The sequence below is a fragment of the Delphinapterus leucas genome, chromosome 10, assembly GCF_059928025.1.
Source record: "Delphinapterus leucas isolate spDelLeu-1000000601 "Yukka" chromosome 10, BTC_Dleu_Yukka2, whole genome shotgun sequence".
Taxonomy (NCBI): domain Eukaryota; kingdom Metazoa; phylum Chordata; class Mammalia; order Artiodactyla; family Monodontidae; genus Delphinapterus; species Delphinapterus leucas.
The window spans coordinates 7944720-7965076 of NC_143138.1; the positions used below are offsets into that span (position 1 = coordinate 7944720).

The 20357-nt window shown below is 44.8% G+C and overlaps 1 protein-coding gene across 1 annotated transcript; it reads right to left on the reverse strand.

Annotated features, from left to right (window-relative positions):
- Window positions 1-6820: 6820 nt before the first annotated feature.
- GCM2 (GCM transcription factor 2) lies at window positions 6821-15725 on the reverse strand. The gene is made up of 5 exons (XM_030760304.2): window positions 15283-15725; window positions 10915-11167; window positions 10670-10782; window positions 9902-10027; window positions 6821-8886 (listed from the first exon to the last, which is right to left on the reverse strand). The coding sequence occupies exons 1-5, from the start codon at window positions 15370-15372 to the stop codon at window positions 7945-7947; spliced, it is 1524 nt and encodes a 507-aa protein (XP_030616164.1). The 5' UTR covers window positions 15373-15725; the 3' UTR covers window positions 6821-7944.
- Window positions 15726-20357: the final 4632 nt, after the last annotated feature.

Genomic DNA, 20357 nt, shown 5'->3' on the forward strand with positions numbered 1-20357 from the left:
TCCCACATGCCGCGGAGCGGCTGGGCCCGTGAGCCATGGCCGCTGAGCCTGCGCGTCCGGAGCCTGTGCTCCGCAACGGGAGAGGCCACGACAGTGAGAGGCCCGCGTAACGCAAAAAAAAAAAAAAAATTGAAGTATAGTTGATTTACAATGTTCTGTTAGTTTCTGTTATACAGCAAAGTGATTCAGATATATATATTCTTTTTCAGATTCTTTTCCATTAGAGTTTATTATGAGATGTTGAATATAGTTCCCTGTGCTATACAGTAGGACCTTGTTGCTTATCTATTTTATATATAGTAGGGTGTGTCTGCTAATCCCAAACTCCTAATTTATCCCTCCCCCCTTTCCTTTTTGGTAACCTTAAGTTTGTTTTCTGAGTCTGTGAGTCTGTTTCTGTTTTGTAAATAAGTCCATTTTTATCATTTTTTTAAGATTCCGCATATAAGTGATATACGATATTTGTCTTTCTCTGTTGGACTTACTTCTCTAGGTCCATCCATGTTGCTGCAAATGGCATTATTTCATTCTTCAAAAAGTATCTTTGATGTTCCAAACAGAAGGGTTAGCGGGTCAATGACTGCTACTGTGTTATATTCATGAGTAATTACTAGGTAATGATACTTTATATGTGAATAGCATTTTACAACCAACCAATTACAAGTTTGATTGTATGCTGACGATTCCCAAACTTGTATCTCCAAATCTGTGCCTCCATCCTGTACTTTAGACTCAGATGCCAACAGCCTACTCAACACTTCACTTAGAAATCTAAGAGTTTGAACTTAACATGTTCAAACTCAGCTCCTTGCCTCACTCTCTCCTTGCCCCACTTCCCCAAAGTACTCCCCCTTCAGCTGTCCCCAACTCAGTTGATATAGATATATCACCACTGCAAATGTCCAATTAAAAAAAGAAGAATTCATCCCTTACTCCATTTCTGCTTTTTCTAGAGGGGTGTGTGTGTGCCACGTGGCTTGTGGGATCTTAGTTCCCCGACCAGAGATCAAACCCGTGCTCCCTGAAGTGGAAGCATGGAGTCCTAACCACCAGACCGCCAGGGAATTCCCCATTTCTACATTTTAGAATTGATTTCTTACTTAGTTTAGAATTTCCCTTGGAGAACACTTGAAGAGTAAGAGGTAATTGTGGGAGTTCAGATTATATTTATCCATTCTTTGCTGGATTATTTAAAGTAGGTATATTTATATTTTTGAGAACAACTTTTACATTTACAGTCCAAGGAATACTCCAGAAACTCAAGGTTTTGGAATGCCTGATGTTACTAGCCAGCAGCCATTTTTGATTTACAATCTATTACAAATACCTGAGAAATCACCTTGAAATTAGTTTCCTGGCATTCGCACAACTGATACAGGTCGCTGATAACATTTGTTATTCTGTCACCACTTGCTCCGCCCTTCAAGTTCAGCAAATGCTTGGTATAACATTTCCCAGACTCAAGGCAACTTGTCCTCGTTAAAGAAATGAATCTCCAGGGTCTCGTGACAATCATGCGTATCTCTCCAATATTTTCCACCAGCAGTGCAGAGTGTAGAAGAATATCATTTGCTACCACATAGTAGCAAAGTAAGAGTTACAGATGACTATGGTGAGGTTACCATGCTAATGAGTAGACAAAGTCTTACATATATTAACTTTGCGTATTATTAGTTCTCTTTTCTTCTCCACATAAAATATACTTTAGTTTTTTAATGCATAATCTGGTCTAATCTTAAATTATGCTAATTAAATTTTGTCCAAACAAACCAAGCCTTTAAAGTCTAAGTATTCTAAGCTATGTTTTATGTTTAGGCAGTTTGTAAGTCTGACCTGAACTTTTGTCCAGAGGGAATCATGGAAGAATACAAAACAGGAGATGTGTGATGGAATCAATATTTGAAATGTTGGCGTCTTACCATGTATCTTCCTTCTAAGGATGTCCTGAGTCGCAGTCTCAGGAATTCATGGATTCCAAGATCCATGGAAAAGATTCTATGATAACAAACCGCTTTTGCTTAATCGGATGCGTTTTTCTCCAGTCTTTTCCTGCGTGTCTTAGGTGGGTTGCTTCTAAGCAAGCTTCTAGACCACATCCTTTTTTCTGGCCCACATTCACTCTTTATTTTAGATTGTAAAGTACGTTTCCCATATTTCTGTACAAATCCTCCAAATAATTTAGAACCTCTGCCCCTGAATAAGAAGGAGAGATTTCAGTTTCCCTGAGAGGATGGAACTACAGCCCTCAATTCTTCCCAGAAAGGAACTGCCTTCCCCATGTTCACTGAGGTGCATGGAAGGGCTGGGTCCAAATCCCAGCTCCCTCTAAAAAGCTGTGGGAGCCCTGGCAGAATCCTTTCTTGGCTCACTATTTTCAGTTATGTCTGAAGCCCATGACCCTAAATGCCACACTATACTGCAGTCCCATCTCTGCTGGAGGTGACTGCAAATATTTCTAGATTTTATCATGTCCCATCTGAGTCTTTTCTTCTAAGCTAAATATCCCTGGTCCCTTTAATCCACCTTTATCAAGTGGGATGGTTAATTTTATGAGGTTACTGGCTAGGCTAAGTTGTTTGGTCACACATTATTCCAGATGTTTCTGTGAAGGTGTTCACAGATGTGATTCACACTTAAATTGGTCGACTTCGAATAAAAGCAGATTGCTCTCCATCATGTGCCTGGACCTCATCCAGTCGGTTGAAGGTCTTAAGAGGAAAGACAGAGGTTGCCTGAAGAAGAAGCAATTTTGCCTCAAGACTGGAACTAGAAACCCTGCCTGAGTTTCCAGCCTGCTGCCCTGCAGAATTTGAACTCAAGACCTGTAACATCACCTCTTGACGGAATTGCCAGCCTGTGGGCCTGCCTTACAGATTTCTGACTCGTCAGACCCCACAATTGTGAGCCAATTTCTTAAAATCTCTCTCTCTCTCTCTCTCTCTCTCTCTCTATATATATATATATATATACTTATCTAGAGATATATCCTATTGGTTCTTGCTAAATTTGATCCAAGCACCACCAGTCTGATCAAAATCCTATACAAGAAAAAAATGCCTTTAAATAGGACACAAGCGGGACATAAGGTTTTTGATACATAGATAAGGACATTTTTGTCCTAGTGAAAGGCTCTGCTCTGTCATTCCTTTGTGCCTGGGATTTTGCTGTCAAAGGTGGGACCCAGGAGGAGGAATATTTATTTTTTACTTTTTTCTTTTTAATTTATTTTTTGGGTGCGTCAGGTCTTAGTTGCAGCACACGAGATCTTCGTTGGGCACGTGGGCTTCTCTCCAGTTGTGGCGCGGGTTCCAGGGCACGTGGGCTCTGTAGTTTGCGACTCGGGGGTCTCTATTTGAGGTGCACGAGCTCAGTAGTTGTTGTGTGTGGGCTTAGTTGCCCCGCGGTATGCGGGATCTTAGTTCCCCTGTCAGGGATCAAACCCACGTCCCCTGCATTGGAAGATGGATTCTTTACCACTGGACCACCAGCGAAGTCCCTATTTTTTACTTTAAATAGACCTTATTTTTTAGAAGGGTTTTACATTTACAAAATAATGGAGAAAATGGTACAGAGTTCACATATGCCCTGCACCCAGTTTCCCCTATTATTAACATCTAACATTAGTGTTATATATTTACTATAATTAATTGATACTTTTTCTTTTTGCCACACCGCGAGGCATGCGAGATCCTAGTTCCCAGACCAGGGATCAAACCCATGTCCTGTGCATTGGCGGGAGGATCCTTAACCACTGTGCCACCGTGGAAGTCCCTGAGGTGCATCCTTGATACTAGGATTGTTAAGGCTCCCCAGGTGATTCTAATGTGTAGAGGGATGTTGTGAACCATAGAAAGAGGCAGTGAGAGACCATTTATCACTTTCTTTTGTTGTTTGTAAATTCTATTTCCAGTGGTTTTTTTAGCACAACGTCTCACGGAATATTAGTTAAAATCATTCCATAAGATCCGAAAATTTTGGGGCTTCCCTGGTGGCGCAGTGGTTGAGAGTCCCCCTGCCAATGCAGGGGACACGGGTTCGAGCCCCGGTCCGGGAAGATCCCACATGCCGCGGAGCAACTGGGCCTGTGAGCCATGGCCGCTGAGCCTGCTCATCCGGAGCCTGTGCTCCTTAACAAGAGAGGCCGCGACAGTGAGAGGCCCACGCACCGCAACGCAGAGTGGCCCCCACTTGCCACAACTAGAGAAAGCCCTTGCACAGAAACGAAGACCCAACACAGCCAAAAATAAATTAAAAAAAAAAAAGATCCTAAAATTTGAAAAGAATTCTGTTATCTTCTCCAGCAGATGTTCCATAGAAACAGTTTGTCAGAGGTTAGGTTCAATACTTTGAAGTTCTTCCAGGTAAGTATATCAAGTCTACTCCAAGATTGTGCACTATTCATGGAGAGGAAAGAATGGTTAGCAAGTGAATAACTTGTGTTTCTGTTCAGTGCCCCGTGGCAGGTTGAGTCTAACGGGGGACCGCTGATCACAGGGGTCACCTCTCAGCCTGGCCTCACCTCCTTTGCATATCCTCTGCTCTCAGTAGCTGATATAGTAGGTGTCTGACTGAAGGCTTGGGCTCAGCCCAGTCATGAGCTGGTCAGAACAAAGTATGTCAGGAGCTTTGGCTGCTCTAATTTACACCGGCCGCATTTGAAGGCTGTAAATTAAGAATCAAATAGTTATTACTCATAACTCATAATGAATATTTCATATTAGTAATATAACATTTAGGCCCTTGTAAGTTCCCTACTTCCTTTCATTCTCCACAAAACTCTTTTGCCCCCTAATAAGATCAGCTTTTTAGAGCAATAGGTATGACCCAGAGTCTAAATCTTCCTGCGCCTTCTTCAGGTGGCTCAGTTTGCAAGAACTCATCTGTGCTACCCAGACACTCTGCCCCGGAACCTGGCTCCTTGGAGGATGGCGTGGCTGGGGCCCCCAGCCAACACTTGAGGTATGTTCTGTCTTCACCCCCTCCTCTGGGATCAAGTGCCACAGCCTGGCTTCTGAGTGTTGCCCACTGTCTGGACTCCTCAATACTGGGGTTACACTTGCATATGTCCAGCGTCACACCTGGGCTTGTTTGCCCCATAGGCTCCAGCTTTATACAATCTTGTTGTCATCACCATTTCCCGTTTTCAGCTGAGTCAGTTATTTTCAGCCCCCTGACCCCTTGCTCTAGGAAACTATTGTTACTGAGTCCAAGCTCATACTGCTCGCTGAGTGACAGGCCAATAAATCAAGGTGTTAGGGCAAGGAATAGCGACTTTATTCGGAAAGCCAGCAGACAGAGAAGGTGGCAGGCTAGTGTCCGAAAGAATCTTACCCAAGTTAGAATCCAGGCTTCTTTTATACTAAAAGAGGAGGGAGTATAGCTGATAGCTGCAAACATCTTGGGGTCGGCCAGACCCCAGAAAGGATGTGATAGTCCTTTTTTCTAGCAGTTGTCCAGGTAGGTCCAACAATAAACCTCCAACATGACAAATGTTGTTCTCTGTTCTGCAACTTTTTATCTTTGTGTGAATGAAAAATGTCATACCTTTAAAGGTGAAGCCTGGGAGACAGAGCCTTGAGAATGGGCTATCCCATATATTTCAGGCTCTAGGCAACCTTCTTTTACAAAGGTGCAGAGCCAGCATGACTAAGCACAGGCAGCAGAGCACAAGCTCTCAACCATTTGGATGATTTTTTTTTTTGCATTTGCATTTTGCATAACATCTGTGCTATTATTTGCTTAATACTTTTCCTTACATTACCTTGCCTTAAAACAAAAACAAACATTGTTTTGCTTTGTCTAGGCAAAAGTATCCTGAAATCATAGGTTTGATGTGTTATTTATATCTTTCCCTATTACACATTAACATAAATCCATAACTATTAACATAAAACATTTGTGGACTGTCTAGAATCACCCTGTAACCCAGAGCACACTTGTACCACACTTTGGGAAATGCTTACCTCAGGGCTTTGCCTAGAGTCTGCTTACTCCCATCCCTGCCCTTTCTACCCACACTGCGTGGATCCTTTGCATCCAGTGTTAGGACATAAATACTTAGAAGTAATAAAACTCTCTACTTCATGCCAAGTACGAAGTACGAATGGGATTGCGAAGTACGAATTGCGAAGTACGAATGGGATTTCATTGATAAATAACTAATCAAAGCTAATGTAATGTGGTGCTTAAAAGCAGGGTCTCTGGAGATGAATTCAAATTCCAGCTCTGCCACTTACTGTGAAAATCATTTGGCCTCTCTCAGGTAGCTCAGAGGACTGTTATGAAGATTAAATAAATTAATACATATTCAGGGCTTAGAACAGTGTCTGGCCCACGTAAGTGCTATATAAATGTTAGGTATGATTAGAAGCTGCAAGTTTTGGCAATGGGAGTCTAAAGAAAAAAGTAGTCCGTGAGTGTACTAGGTGTCCTTTCCTTTGAGAAAAAGTTGGCTAGGGAATAGGCGTGTGATAATATTTATTTAATCTTGTGGCCAGTACTGCATGTATTTATTACATCAGTGTATGAGGGCTTTCTGAATCAGGTGAGCAGTATGGAAGGCTCAAAGATTTAAAATGGCCTCTGATTTACTGCAATTTAGTTGTGCAAACTGGGTATTCTATGCAAATTTGAGGATAATCCTTCCCCCACTCTCACACTTCCCCCATTCTCAAAAATTTATTTACGTAGTTTGTTTTTATTTGAAAACTGAATATTTTCACTAAGCACTGGGAGCTGTGCAAAAGTGTGTGTGTGTGTGTGCACGTACGCGCACTGTTTCAGAGAGGTTTTCCATTATCAGCATAGCAAATAGTTTTTTCTAAAAGTACAAAACTTAAATAAACTAATATGTTTAATCTATTATAACAACTGTTTCCCAGGGTATAATATGAACATTTTTTCCTATTTTTGTTTTGAAATAACTCAAGCATCAGCTACATTATTTTTAAATGTCTTCATTATGTTTAATTGAATAACATTATCAATTACATTTATGAGGAGTTAACAAAGGAACAGTAAAGCTAAATTTGAATAAAACATCTCTATTCTAATTTTGAAACCTAACTGGAAAAAATGTATATTGTAGTACAATAAAAATGAATCAAATACATATCATCAGTGTTAGGCTGTCTCTGTTAGGAAAACATTCATCAATGTTAAGAAAAGGTATTCAGCTGATACTGGAAAACAAAATTCTCTTAAAAACAACTGCACTTTATCATTGCAACACGGTAGATTTCTTAAAAAGCTATAGATATATACTTCGCAGGTAAAATGATCAAAATTACTTCCTGAAGTTATTTTAACAGGTTGTAAATGCTAAGTAAAATCTTAGGAAATGACTCAGGAGATAAGATTGTAAAGATTTCTTCCCGAGGCTATTTTGACAACCCTTAAGGGCCGAAGAGAGATTTGTGAAATTCCTTAATATGATCCAGTGGGGAAAGGCTTGGGGTGAGAGCCAGGATTCTTGACTTCTACTCCAGCTAACAAACTAAATGGACTTACTTAGCTCATTAACTTTCATGCTTATTCATTCGGAACAGTCTCATTGCAGACCTAATTCAATATGCTGTAGTGGGTTTGAAAATGCCGTGCAGGGACTCCCCTGGCGGTCCAGTGGTTAGGACTCTGCGCGTCCACTGCAGGGGGCCCGGGTTCGATCCCTGGTCTGGGAAATAAGGTCCCACAAGCCGAGGGGCGTGGCAAAAAAAAAAAAAAAAGTAAGTAAAATGCTGTGCAAGATTTCCCTAGATTATCTAAACATTTCCAACCTATAATTTACTCCGCTGATAATTGGTTTTACTGTTATCTATATACATATATAATATATATATATTTCTTTGCATGCTAAATGAATCTCCCAACTTAAGAGAGAGTTGCCATGTCATGTTCTACTGCCTGCATGGAGACCAATATTATGCTGTGCCCCAGGACTGTTGTTCAAAAGTCCTCATGGTCATAGCTAAAGAACGGACTGATTCTCTCTGAATAACCAATTGTAGACCCCGGTCCAGATGGACACACATCCCACGTCTCTGCTCCGTCTGTCCAGGAGGGTGCCGAGTCTTGAGGAAAAGGCAAAGTGTGTCTGATGGTCCGGCAATCTCCAGGAATTTTCAAAGGAAGTGATGCTGTTGGAGAGGCTGCCATGGCGACTGTAGCTGGAAGGTCCAAGTCTTCCAGGTAGATGGACATTTGGGTGTTTTCAGAATCATAGTTACAGCCAGAAAGGCTCGTGACTTCCCGCACATTGTCACAGCATTTCAGAGCAGGGGGCTGGTAGGCCTGGTAGGACACTTTGGTGGTGGTGGTGATTACTGTCTGCAGGGCTGGAGCAGATGGCGGGGCCGTCGTGAGGTACCTGCAGGGAAGCTCTGGGTTGTAATAAGGGCGAGCGGCCACGGCCTGGAACTGTCCATGGTCAGTGCTCTCCCCAAGGTCAGCTTTTCCAAGAGCTGGTTTCCAGCCAGGCTGTTTACTGGTGAAATCAAAGCTTCTCTCAAAGCTGCCGTAGGAGTTGATATTGTATTGCAGTGCATTCAGATGAACCCAGTCCGTGTCATCAGGAATACTGCTGGCATCTTTATAAAGGGTGGGATAATATGGGCCTGAATTTGTGTAACCAGGGCCTGCCAATTCATAGCTGCAGGGTGGCCTAGGCAAAAAGATTCTTGGGTTTGGATATTTCTGAAAGGGTGGTACTATATCTCCTTGAAAGGCAGCTAGGTCACAGGTAGCTTTGTAAGCATCCGAGTTTGGAAAGGAAAAGCAAGGCTGCCCTGGAACAGGGAAGCCAGTGTCAGGAATTATATCAAACTCCTCTGGGTTCTCCAGGGAAGGTATGTTGCTGAAATGGCCACCGTTATCTTGATTCTCTCCTGCCTAAAAAAATGACACAAATTTTTATTTGTAAATAAAGATGTAAATTGCGTGGACACCCTCACCTGTAACAGTCGTCAACCAACCAAATAACAAGCTTTCGCTTGGTGGGCTGTGTGTTAGGAGCTCAGAAACATGATCTGAGCTCATGGTCTGGGAATTTCACAGCTTGAGCTCACGCTTGGATTCCACGCTGCTGAATTAGGAGAGACCGTGGTAGCCAGGCAGGGTGGGTCTGAGTGGCAGATGGTCTGTTCTCCCTATACTACGTGCATAACAGCAGAGGCTCAGGAGCCTGACGCAGACCTGGGTTCAAATCCTGACTGTCCCTCATGCACTGAACAAGTTACTTAACCTCTCTGAGCCTCAGATTCCTCACTTAAAAATGGGGCTTAAAGAGGGAGGAGATATGGCTATATGTATACTAACACACCATTGTAAAGCAATTATACTCCCATAAAGGTGTTAAAAAATGGGGCTTAATAACAGTAATTTCTTCTTAAGGCTTTTGTGACCAATTCACGTGTAAGACTTAAACCCTATGTGCGTGGCACATAGAAAGTGCTCAAACAATGCCAGTGTCTCTTATCCTCCAACTAATATTCTGCCTCCTTGGCATACTTTGGTTGAACAGCCAAACTGGATCAAGTTGCCCAAAGAAATTTTTTCTGTTCTATGTAAGTAATGAAAAGGACCCTCTCGAAGATGCACCGTTCAGGCATGGGTATGCACCTATTTCTTTCCGTATGACCATTCGATAATTGCCCTTGTATTAGGATGTCAGCTCACATGCTCACTCTATCATTAACTGTAGAGATATTCTGCTTTTTTATCAAGAAGAAGGAATTAGAAACCCTATTCAAAATGTTGATTCAATGACATTGTTAGAGGTATATAATTTTCACATAAAATGAAACCTTTTAAATTAAGGTATGGCACTCATATTTTACATAATTCTCAGTGCATTTTGTGATGACGGCGGACACAGACCACAAGTGTAATGTCAGCTCCCTATTACCTCGGGTTCTCGAATTCTCTTTTTCTGGGGTTGGTAAAAAGAAGCCATTTGTCTCTTGATAGCACTTCTTCGAGCTTCTGTCTCTGATTTACTCTCTGGTCTTGGGTGATCATGAACTCCCTTGGCCTGCATTAATAAGGAGATGAATCACATTATTCCTTTGAGGGGAGCTGGCAACACTGGTCAAAAATTGAGTGTGCCTTTCCCAGTGCCCCAAGTTGTTTGTTTTTTCCAAGAGACAGGGAAAAAGATTCTTTTTTTTTTTTTTTTTTTTGCGGTACGCGGGCCTCTCACTGCTGTGGCCTCTCCTGTTGCGGAGCACAGGCTCCGGACGCACAGGCTCAGCGGCCATGGCTCACGAGCCCAGCCGCTCCGCGGCATGTGGGATCTTCCCGGACCGGGGCATGAACCCGCATCCCCTGCATCAGCAGGCGGACTCTCAACCACTGTGCCACCAGGGAAGCCCGGAAAAAAATTCTTGAACAAATAAAACTGCACCAATAATAGACATCTTAAAAGATGACCTAACAGTCCTTTTGCCATATGAAAACAACTATAAGTAGGTTCACCCTCTCCCCCTTAGAGAGCACACAGTAGCTGAACTAATTCCTAGGAGCCTGGTAAGGCCCTGGGAGCCCCAGCACCTATTTCTGGCCACCAGAGCTGTATCTGGTTTGGTCCAGGGTTCCTGAGATACATGGCAGGTGGTTTGGTCCCTGTGACATGATGAGAATGTCCATCACAAAACTGTGGTGTCCCCCCACCTACCTGAAAAAATATTGCATTGCCATCAAGCCGCCAAAAGTTGGTTACAGGGTACCCGCTGTGCCCTCGACAGGGGATCAATTCCAAAGCAGCATGACAGTTGGGGCATGCCTTCTCTGCAAAGCCAGAGGCGAGAAATATTAATAACAACCTGACCCCAGACCCTCCAGAAGGAAGGAAGGGGAAATTCGCTGGGAATAGGGAACTCACGACTGCAAGGCCACCCTGTTCCCAGTCCCATAGCTCACTCTGCTGCTTCAGCCTGGCTTTGTCGCAGATGGCAGGCCTCAGCTGCAGACGGGAGCCGTCGGGCAGGGCGCAGTCCCGCGCACACACCACCACGCCCAGGCACGACTTCTTGAGGATGTGGCCGTTGTGGTTGTTGGTGTTCCGCATCGCCCAGCCGCTCAGATGGCGTTGCGCCTTCTTCTCGCCACTGCGGTAGATGAAGCGCACGTAGCCGTCCGGCCACTCGCAGAAGCGGTCGAAGTGGTCTGGCTCCTGGGAAGGCGCCCAGAAAGACGGGTAGTCAAGTTCATCAAGCCCAAACCAGAGACAGCACGGCTTTAATCTTCCCCAAGCACATTAGGATAAAACTGGGTCTTTTTAATTCCAGAAACTGTGCTCTTACAAAACGTCACTCATCCTGTGTATGCCCTTCTGACAACGGGCTATAAATTGATGCTTACATAGTGCTTATATTCTAAAAGCTGTACATGTATTCGTTCATCTAGCCTTCATACTGCATACAAACAATAGGTACTATTATTATCCCCATTTAATAGAATAGTAAATGGAGACCAGAGAGCTTCATTGACTTGCCCAAGGTCACACAGCTAGTAAGACTTGGCTCTAGGATTTGAGCCCTCACAGTTTGACTCCAGAGCCTATTCTCCTTACCACTATGTTATACCACTTCTCGGTGTATTTAAATGTTACAGATATTTTCTAGTTAATCAGTAAAGCACCAGGGCAAAAAGTGATTGGAAAGTTCTATCGCTGACATACAGTTGAGCCTGTAAATATCTTTACTTCCATCCAGTGCTTTTTCTTCAAAAGCTCTTGGCTTGATACCCAGCACAACATCAGAGAGACATGAACAGTTTCCCAAATTAGCCCTCCAGGTTTACAAGGGTGTTATGATGACAGCCTAACCATAAGGTAAACCCGAGCATTTGGTGGAGCCTGCTAAGCTAACCTCTTCCCAGAGCAATATGGATTGTCATTCTACTGCACAAAGAACTGCATGGCTAAAATAATGTTATATGTAAAATACTGAGCACTGCTTTACTATTCACATTTGGTGGTCCTTTGTCCATATTATGCATTATTTATACTGCAATATGGTTCTTGTACAAACTAGGGACCATGGGCCGAATCCAGCCTGCCACTTGTTTTAGTACAGCCCACAAACTAAGAATGATTTTTATATTTTTTAATGGTTGGGGGGAAAATCAAAAGAACTACATTTTGTGACACACGAAAATCGTATGAAATTCAAACTTCGGTATCCATAAATAAAGTTGTAATGGGACATGGCCATGTACATTCGTCTATGTAGGGTCTGTGGCTGTTTTCTCACTACAGTGCAGAGCTGAGTATTTGGGACAGAGACAGTATGGCCCATAAAGCCACATTATGCAGTATCTACAATCCTCACAACAACTTTGCCTCATAGGCATCCTTCCTCTTATTTAATAGATAAGGAAGTGGAAGTTAGATGGATAACCTTCTGCAGTGGCATAGCTGGGGTTTAAAAAGAAGATCTGTGGCAGCCGGGCCCCACTGACCTTCCTGGTATGATAGAGGCTCAGAAAACTATTATTACAGTAATAAGCCATGTACACCTTCTCTCCCTTCCCCCAGCCCAGGATAATTAGATCCAACATCTGCAAAGCAGAAGTATTCTTAGTTGGACAATTCAGACTCGTGTACCACGTTAGTATTGTACATTCTAACGGTGATAGGTAAATGGGCGATTTTGTTTCCAAAACCGCAGAGATATTGTTGAAATCATTATGATTACTAATAGGCATTATTTATCTTTTCTCAGAAATATAATTGACATAAGTCAATACATTAACTTAAGGTACATCACAAATGAAATATATAATGATGAGCTAGCAACTCTAAGTTCACGCTAAATGCTATATCTTTGTTTTTAAAGTGAATATTTCAATTTAAGGACCTTAGTAACAGACAGTTTTCCAGAAGAGAATATTTTGTTCGCACTCCCCCCCGCAAGGGTACAGACTAGACCCCCACTACCAAAGTAATGCCACTGAAAATGAAGACACAGAGACTGCATTTTTAAATCAAAACAAGAATGGAGGACTCCTAGATTGGGTTTCATTTGCTCTAATGTCTTGGTGCAGGGGAGCACATGTGGTCACATACAGACAAGCGTGCACACACGGAACATGACAGTAGATCTGGACGACAATTTAAGATTGTTATCTAATTCCACGGCTTGATGACAGGTGAGCAACCTGAGACTAAGGCAAATTCAGGAACTGCCTCAAGGTCATACAGCTAGTTTAGCTCTTCCTCCTTTGGTTTGTCAGAGCAGGGCTAGGATCCTCTTTCTCCAGTTCTCTTTCCATAGCCCAGTGCACCTGCCTCTTTTGAGATGTCACGCGTGCACACACACACACACACACACACACACTTTCTCTCTGTTTAAGGACCAATCTCCCAGAGGAAAAATTATTCACATTTACATGGGAAGTCCAGAATAATACTCATGAGAGGAACCATCCTTCCCTTATTTGGATGTGGCTCATTTCTAAAATGCAAGATTAGATTTTTTTTTTCCTATGAAGACGCATGCGGACAGAAGTCAGTGAGGATGAGATGCCCTCGCTGTACTGTGGTCCCCTTTCACAAAACTGGCACAGTGTGGCTCTAAAGTAGGCAGACTTGAAAATAAACAAACTTACTGCAAATACATACATCCCCAAAAGTACTGATCGCTTTGAGAGGCTAGACAACCTTGCTAATGAATTGTTATACGCGGCACATAGTAGATGCTGAATAAAGGCCAAGTCTCTTACCCCTATACCACAGCATTGCCAGGGATCCGCCTTTGCGAATGCTTCCCAGGTCGCTCCTAACTCTCCCTCCACCTACACCCAGGACTTTAAAGTCACTTTTGAGTTTTTGCCCCAAACCAGTATGACCAATTATAACTGCCCAGCTCATTCCCTGTACTAGGCTCCAAACCCCTTCGTTCCGTTAAAACAAAACAAAATAAAACAAATTCACCCAAAACGGATGATGGTGATTTCCTTGTCATTAGAGAAGCAATCTCAGAAGTTGCGTCCAAAAGCCGGATTCCGTGCCCTGGTTGGCATGACTAGAGAGGCCCCCCAGGAGCCGTGCTTCATCCAGGCAGCTGGGGCAGGCGTCTAATGGCCCAACTCCTGCTGTTTAATAAGAGTCGGGTCACCGAGATTTACGGGCCTATCTCACAGTTTTGCTGCGTGAGAAGCACTGATGTCTACATTAGCCAAGATTCTCCCCTACCTTTCTCGTGGATGGCAAAGAATGGATAAGGAGAGACTCAGCGGATTATGGAGAACAGTATGGAGGTTCCTTAAAAAACTACAAATAGAACTACCATATGACCCAGCAATCCCACTACTGGGCATATACCCTGAGAAAACCATAATTCAAAAAGAGTCATGTACCACAATGTTCATTGCAGCTCTATTTACAATAGCCCGGAGATGGAAACAACCTAAGTGCCCATCATCGGATGAATGGATAAAGATGGTGTGGCACATATATACAGTGGAATATTACTCAGCCATAAAAAGAAACGAAATTGAGCTATTTGTAATGAGGTGGATAGACCTAGAGTCTGTCATACAGAGTGAAGTAAGTCAGAAAGAGAAAGACAAATACCGTATGCTAACACACATATATATATATATAACACATATATATGGAATTTAAGAAAAAAAATGTCATGAAGAACCTAGGGGTAAGACAGGAATAAAGACACAGACCTACTGGAGAACGGACTTGAGGATATGGGGAGGGGGAAGGGTGAGCTGTGACAAAGCAAGAGAGAGGCATGGACATATATACACTACCAAACGTAAGGTAGATAGCTAGTGGGAAGCAGCCACATGGCACAGGGAGATCAGCTCAGTGCTTTGTGACCGCCTGGAGGGGTGGGATAGGGAGGGTGGGAGGGAGGGAGACGCAAGAGGGAAGAGATATGGTAACATATGTATATGTATAGCTGATTCACTTTGTTATAAAGCAGAAACTAACACACCATTGTAAAGCAATTATACCCCAATAAAGATGTTAAAAAAAAAAAAAGAAAAAGTGAAGGACGGGGTGTCCGGTTCCCGCCAGAATGACCTGGAGCTTGGAGCCTGATTGACAGTTTCTGTTGCTTTCGGCGTGTTTTCTAACAAGCGCGAGGTAAGAGATGGGAGAAGACACATCTCTGAACCCAGCTCTGCCACATGTGGAGTCCCTGTACACTGGAGGACTCTCAGGGGTGTGTGTTTGGGGCTGGAGGTGAGGTCTGTCCACAGTCTCTGCAAGGACATCCCTCCTCTTTGGATGGACAGCGCCGCGCGCGCGGGGGTTTCACGCACCCGAGGCATCTGCGGGTCGTTGATGTCCCAGCTGAGCTTCATCCCGTGGGAACACGCACCGTCCGCCTGCTGCCCCGCCTCCGCCGGCATCTGGCCCTCCTCGCTGGCGCTCTCCGCCCAGGATCCTGAAAGACAGAAGAAAAACAAACCAACCCAGAGGTGCCCAAGGTGATTCTCCCCCTGTCTTAGGGGAAAGTGGAGAGAGACAGAGACAGAGAGACTGATTTCGAAATCCAGAAGCGGCGGACAAGGGTTAAGGACTCGGGCGGAGCCATGTCCTTGGCCGCGGTGCTGAAAGGTCTCCCGTCGGAGCGCAGCGCGGGCGCCAGGCAGCTGCCCACACGTTTATACGGATACACCCCGTCCCTCCCCGTCCCGCCCCCCTCCGCCTTTCCTCGCTCACCCGCCAGCTCCCACGCTGCGGGCACTAGCAGGGCCTGTCATCCCCGCCCGGGCAGAACTGGGGCCGGAGGGGGAGGTTGACCTGAGCCATTGGGGTGACGGGAGACTGAAGCCAAGGCGGGCCAGGGCGGGGGGGAGGTTGGAGTGTCTCATGTAAGTTGAAAATCAGTTTTGTATCCCTAACCGCGCCCCGCCTCTGGGGTTTCGGATTGGATCTAGAGGGAGGCTTTCCAGACAGAGCCTTTCCAGCAAAGTCCCGAGAGACAATACTCCATTGCCTGGCAGCCCGGGCACCGCCTGTAAGAGCCTCGGCTGCCGCGCGCCCTAGCCTCAGTAGATGTGCGCAAGCCAGCTGGCTTTGGGCCGACACTTTTCGGAGATTTTGTTGTAGCTGGTGCGCGTGGTCTGGAATCTGTGCTCATCCTCGGGGGGAGGTGGGGGGAGGAGGGACGTCCGAGGGAGTGCCGAAGGTCCCCGTGTGGTCGTCGGCCCAGGAGGCCGTCTGCTCCCGGGGGCTGCGGAGAGACCTGGCCCTGTGGGAAGAGAGTCCTGGAAAGCGAACCCGGAGAAGGTTGGGGAGATGAGCTAGGGGGAGGCGGAGGGGGAGGAAGGGGCTGAGTTCTGCCCCCAAACCCGTAGTTCTCTCTGCCGCCTCGGCTACTTCTGAGCCTGTTTCCTTATCTGTTTGAAAGAGGATTTGGGGCTCAGTGAGTTCTCAATCGCCATCCACCTGAAACGACCCTTAAAAAAAATAGTCTTCATCGGTATTGTCGTGACAATACCACGACAAAATTCTATTTACACCCCTTCCGTCTGCGGAGGCTTTCTGGAGACTGGAGGAACCAGGTGAGAGCGTAGAGCGCCGTGGGCTCACCAGGGCTGAGCCCAGGCCTTCTTCACCTGTGCCTCCGTTTCATTAGGGTGATTGGAAGCGCCCAATACAAGAAACCGATTGAAGTGACTTAAGTCGCTCTTTAGCCGCTCCGGGCAGCAAGGGAAGGTGGGTTTCCGGAGTTTATTCCTTGCGCCCTTGTTTTGCGGGCTACACGCTCCAGTTCCCAGCCGTAGCCAGGGAGAAGCCGGCCTCTAAAGGCGGATCATTGTTAGAGGAGGATGCTCGCAACCTACATCCCGGCAAATCCCGAGACCTGCGGGCCCTAGACTCAGCACCGCCGAGTGCGCACCAGGGGCGCGGACTGATGCTTCTTGGGAGCCGGCGCGGAGGGCGCCCAGGCCAGCGCCCGTCGCAGGATTACAGCCTCTTCTTCTGGCGAAAGGCGGGAAAAGCAGATGCGCCCTTACAACCCCGGGAAGCGAACCTCGTCCACGCTCCGGTCCTCTTAACCTGCCTGGTCGGGGGCACAGTCAGGCTTGTTAGAAAAGTCAACCCGATAGTGAAGTTCGACTCCGAGCCGCTGACCGGCAGAGAACTCCCGAGACGGGAAAGGCCAGATTTGGGTAATTACACGAATTTTCTTCTTTCTCTGGTTTCAAGCTGGGATTTCTCCCCACCCTTCCCCCACCCCCAAGCAGAGGCGCAAAGTTCTCAAAGAAGAAAGTGACTAGTTCATCCCCCAGCCTCTTCCCACCCCCTCGTCCCCAAAGTTCTCTTTGGTAGTGTCGGTCAGCGTTTCTGGTTAAAATCACTCTCACAGAGTTGCCGCGGAGGTCTGGGAGGAAAGGAGGAAACGCGTTCACTCTTTACCTACTAGTTGCGTCCACAAACTTTCATCATATTAACCGCCTACCGGCCCGGCAGCCCCTGTTATTCAGTTACTTTTTTGCGTTGTTTTGTTTTTCAAAGGTTAAAATTACTGACACTTCTCTATTTATTTATTTACAAATTGACATTTCTTTGTGAAGTTTAAGATAATGTACTCTTTAAAATGTTCTTTACATAACTTCAAAAACTAACTTAAAATTCTGAGAATTCATAGAAACTAATTTCTGGTCTTATTGTAACCATTGTTAAGACTATTTCTTGTCTCTGTAACTTTGGAATATTTCTAGAGAGTCCTTACCCTTGAAAAATATAAATAAGTACAATTTTTTAAAAGTTAAAGCTAAATCAATTAAGCAAACACTTTATTTTTCCTAATTAGATTCCGGTGGCCAAAGAAATGTCATTGTCTCCACCATATTTAGTTTGAGCAGAATTAGAATACATATTCCAGGTTGCCCTAAAATTATGTCTGGGTAAAACATGTTAGTAAAAGAAGCTAATCAAAGTGAAAATATAACAAAATATAATAAATAAATGGTGTTGTCTGTGGTGTTATCTTTCATTTCTCCTGAATTTTTGACTGTGTTAACAACCATATAGTTTGAAAGGATGTATGTTTTCCCCAAAGTCTGAAAATAATTGATTAAAACTTTTAAACTAATATTAAGAAAACTTTAATTTTATTTTATATTATATTTTTATTGTATTACCTGTTTTATTCTCTAAAATAGTGTGCTTTTAAACTGTATTTTGATTATTATTTGTTATTATCCTTCAATTTTTCCTGCACTAATATTTGCATTGATTCAGAACACTATATTTACAGCTGGCTCTTCCTTGGCTAGTATTTTGAAATAGTAAAAGTCCATTAATATAAAAGCAAAGGAAAAGGGCTTTGAATTTACTTGGTTTAGATTAAAATAGGTAAATTAATGTAAGTATATTTACGTCATATTTGCCAGGAAATGGATATGATGAGTTTTGAAATAAGTATGTATTGTTTTGAATGGACTGGAGGTACAATGCAGAGATTCTGGTTATATTATGTTTTGGTTTGATGTAAACAAATATCTTCTGTAAACGTCATGACACGAAATACCCATAGCATCTACTTATAACACAAGTTGATTTTTTACAAGGAATGTTTGGATTTGAGGGGTCTTGTCTGCTTGCTTGTTTTTTAAAAGAAAACTCCAGTCCAACTTATTTTTGCCATCCTGTTCACATAACAGACAACCTATCAGATGAAAATATTTGTTTTTATTTTATTTTGACTGAGCACACCGGGGTATGTATTAAAACAAAACAACAAAACACTTCTTTTGTGATATTAGGAATAAACTCACAATTTCGGGGACTAATCTGGTTCCTATGGGGAAAGTTCGATTTCAGTCTATAGCAGTATCAATGGATCACAACCAGCTCTACCAGCCGTTAAAGGTGGAGAGAAAACAGCCGGCTTCCGCACAGGGGACGCCTATCAGTGTAGAATTTCTCCAACATGTTTGCATCCTTTAAGTAATCGCTTTTCCTAAGGTGCTTGTGCGTGCGCCCAGGTGGCCTGACCTTGATTGCCAGTTAACTCGAGAGCTTTTCTCGCTTCTCAAACACGGGACTCTGGTAGATTTTCAGGGGCGGGTTTATTAATTAGAGTTCCGGGGAAGCTTGGCGTCCGGGAGCCGTGGGCTCCCCGTGCTCTCGCCGCAGCGCATCCTCGCCCGCTCGGGCCTCGGACGGCGGAAGCGCGCGGGCTGAGAGCGGCGCAGCGGCGGGGCGCGTCCTGGTCCGGGTGTGCGCCCCGGGGCGGGTGCGCGGCGGCCTGTCGGGAGCCTCGGGATGCAGGAGGTGAGTGACCTCGAGCGGAGCCGGGCACCCGTCGAGCCCCGGTCTCCTCTCCGCCGTTCTAGGCGGGCGCCAGGGAGCGCGTCCGTCGGGCTGTGGGCTCGGAGCCTCGCTTGCTCTCCCAGAGACCCGGCGCCGGCTACAATCCCCGGCCGCCGCCGTGGGAAGAGCTCTTCGGGGGCCCTGGGGGCGCTTCACGTCCTCAGGTTTGCTTGGAGTTTATTGGCAGCTTTCTGTGGGTGCATGAAGCAGGGTAGAAACGTGTGGTCCCTCGCTAGTAAAGCGTTCGGAGAAGGGGGAACTGGAATATTGATGTTTGAAGGCAACGAGATGATTCTTTTTTAAGTTGCTCGGGATGTTTTCCAAGCCCCTTTTCTCCCTCGCTGAGTAGAAAGTGCAATGACGTTAACCCACTCGGGGCCCCAGATCTACCCCAAGTGCTGGGACCCGCCGCCCAGGGATTGGGGTCGCGGGCTGGGAGGTGGATTGGTACCGTTAGTTCTACTTTTCAGCATTCACTTTACTGAATACACTGCTGGTGGGAAAACAAACAAGTATGGATTTTGGTCTTTGAATTCATCCTGTTTTTCATATTTATAATAATGATATTGTAAAATATGCTGACATTTAAGGATTGTGGTCAAGTACATATAGGACCGTTAGCCCAAGCTAGATTTTTTTTTAAACCTCTTTGGAAGAGGTTAATAAAATGTTTAAAAATTATTCTTTGATTTTTGGGATGAAGTGAGCAGATGAGGTGCTGTTATTTAGCATGTTTGTGAAAACGAGGTTGGTAGATCCAGGGATTACTTCTTGAAGAAAACGAGTAACAACCCATTACTCAATGTTTTGTAAATTTTCTTGTTGCTGTTCAATCCTTGAAGTTTCAGTTTTAAGTCCTAGAGTCACTTTTTTTTTTTTTTTTTTTTTTTTTTTTTTTGCGGTACGCGGGTCTCTCCCTGTTGTGGCCTCTCCCGCTGTGGAGCACAGGCTCCGGACGCGCAGGCTCAGCGGCCATGGCTCACGGGCCTAGCCGCTCCGCGGCATGTGGGATCTTCCCAGACTGGGGCACGAACCCATGTCCCCTGCATCGGCAGGCGGACTCTCA

What these genes read in the sequence shown, in the direction of transcription:
- GCM2 (XM_030760304.2), bottom strand. Translation starts at nt 15,372, where the DNA reads ATGCCGGCGGAGGCGGGGCAGCAGGCGGACGGTGCGTGTTCCCACGGG. An exon ending in ACGACCCGCAGATGCCTCGG is followed by an intron (nt 11,168 to 15,282) that starts GTGCGTGAAACC and finishes GCGCCTTCCCAG; the next exon opens with GAGCCAGACCACTTCGACCG. An exon ending in AGCCAGGCTGAAGCAGCAGA is followed by an intron (nt 10,783 to 10,914) that starts GTGAGCTATGGG and finishes CTGGCTTTGCAG; the next exon opens with AGAAGGCATGCCCCAACTGT.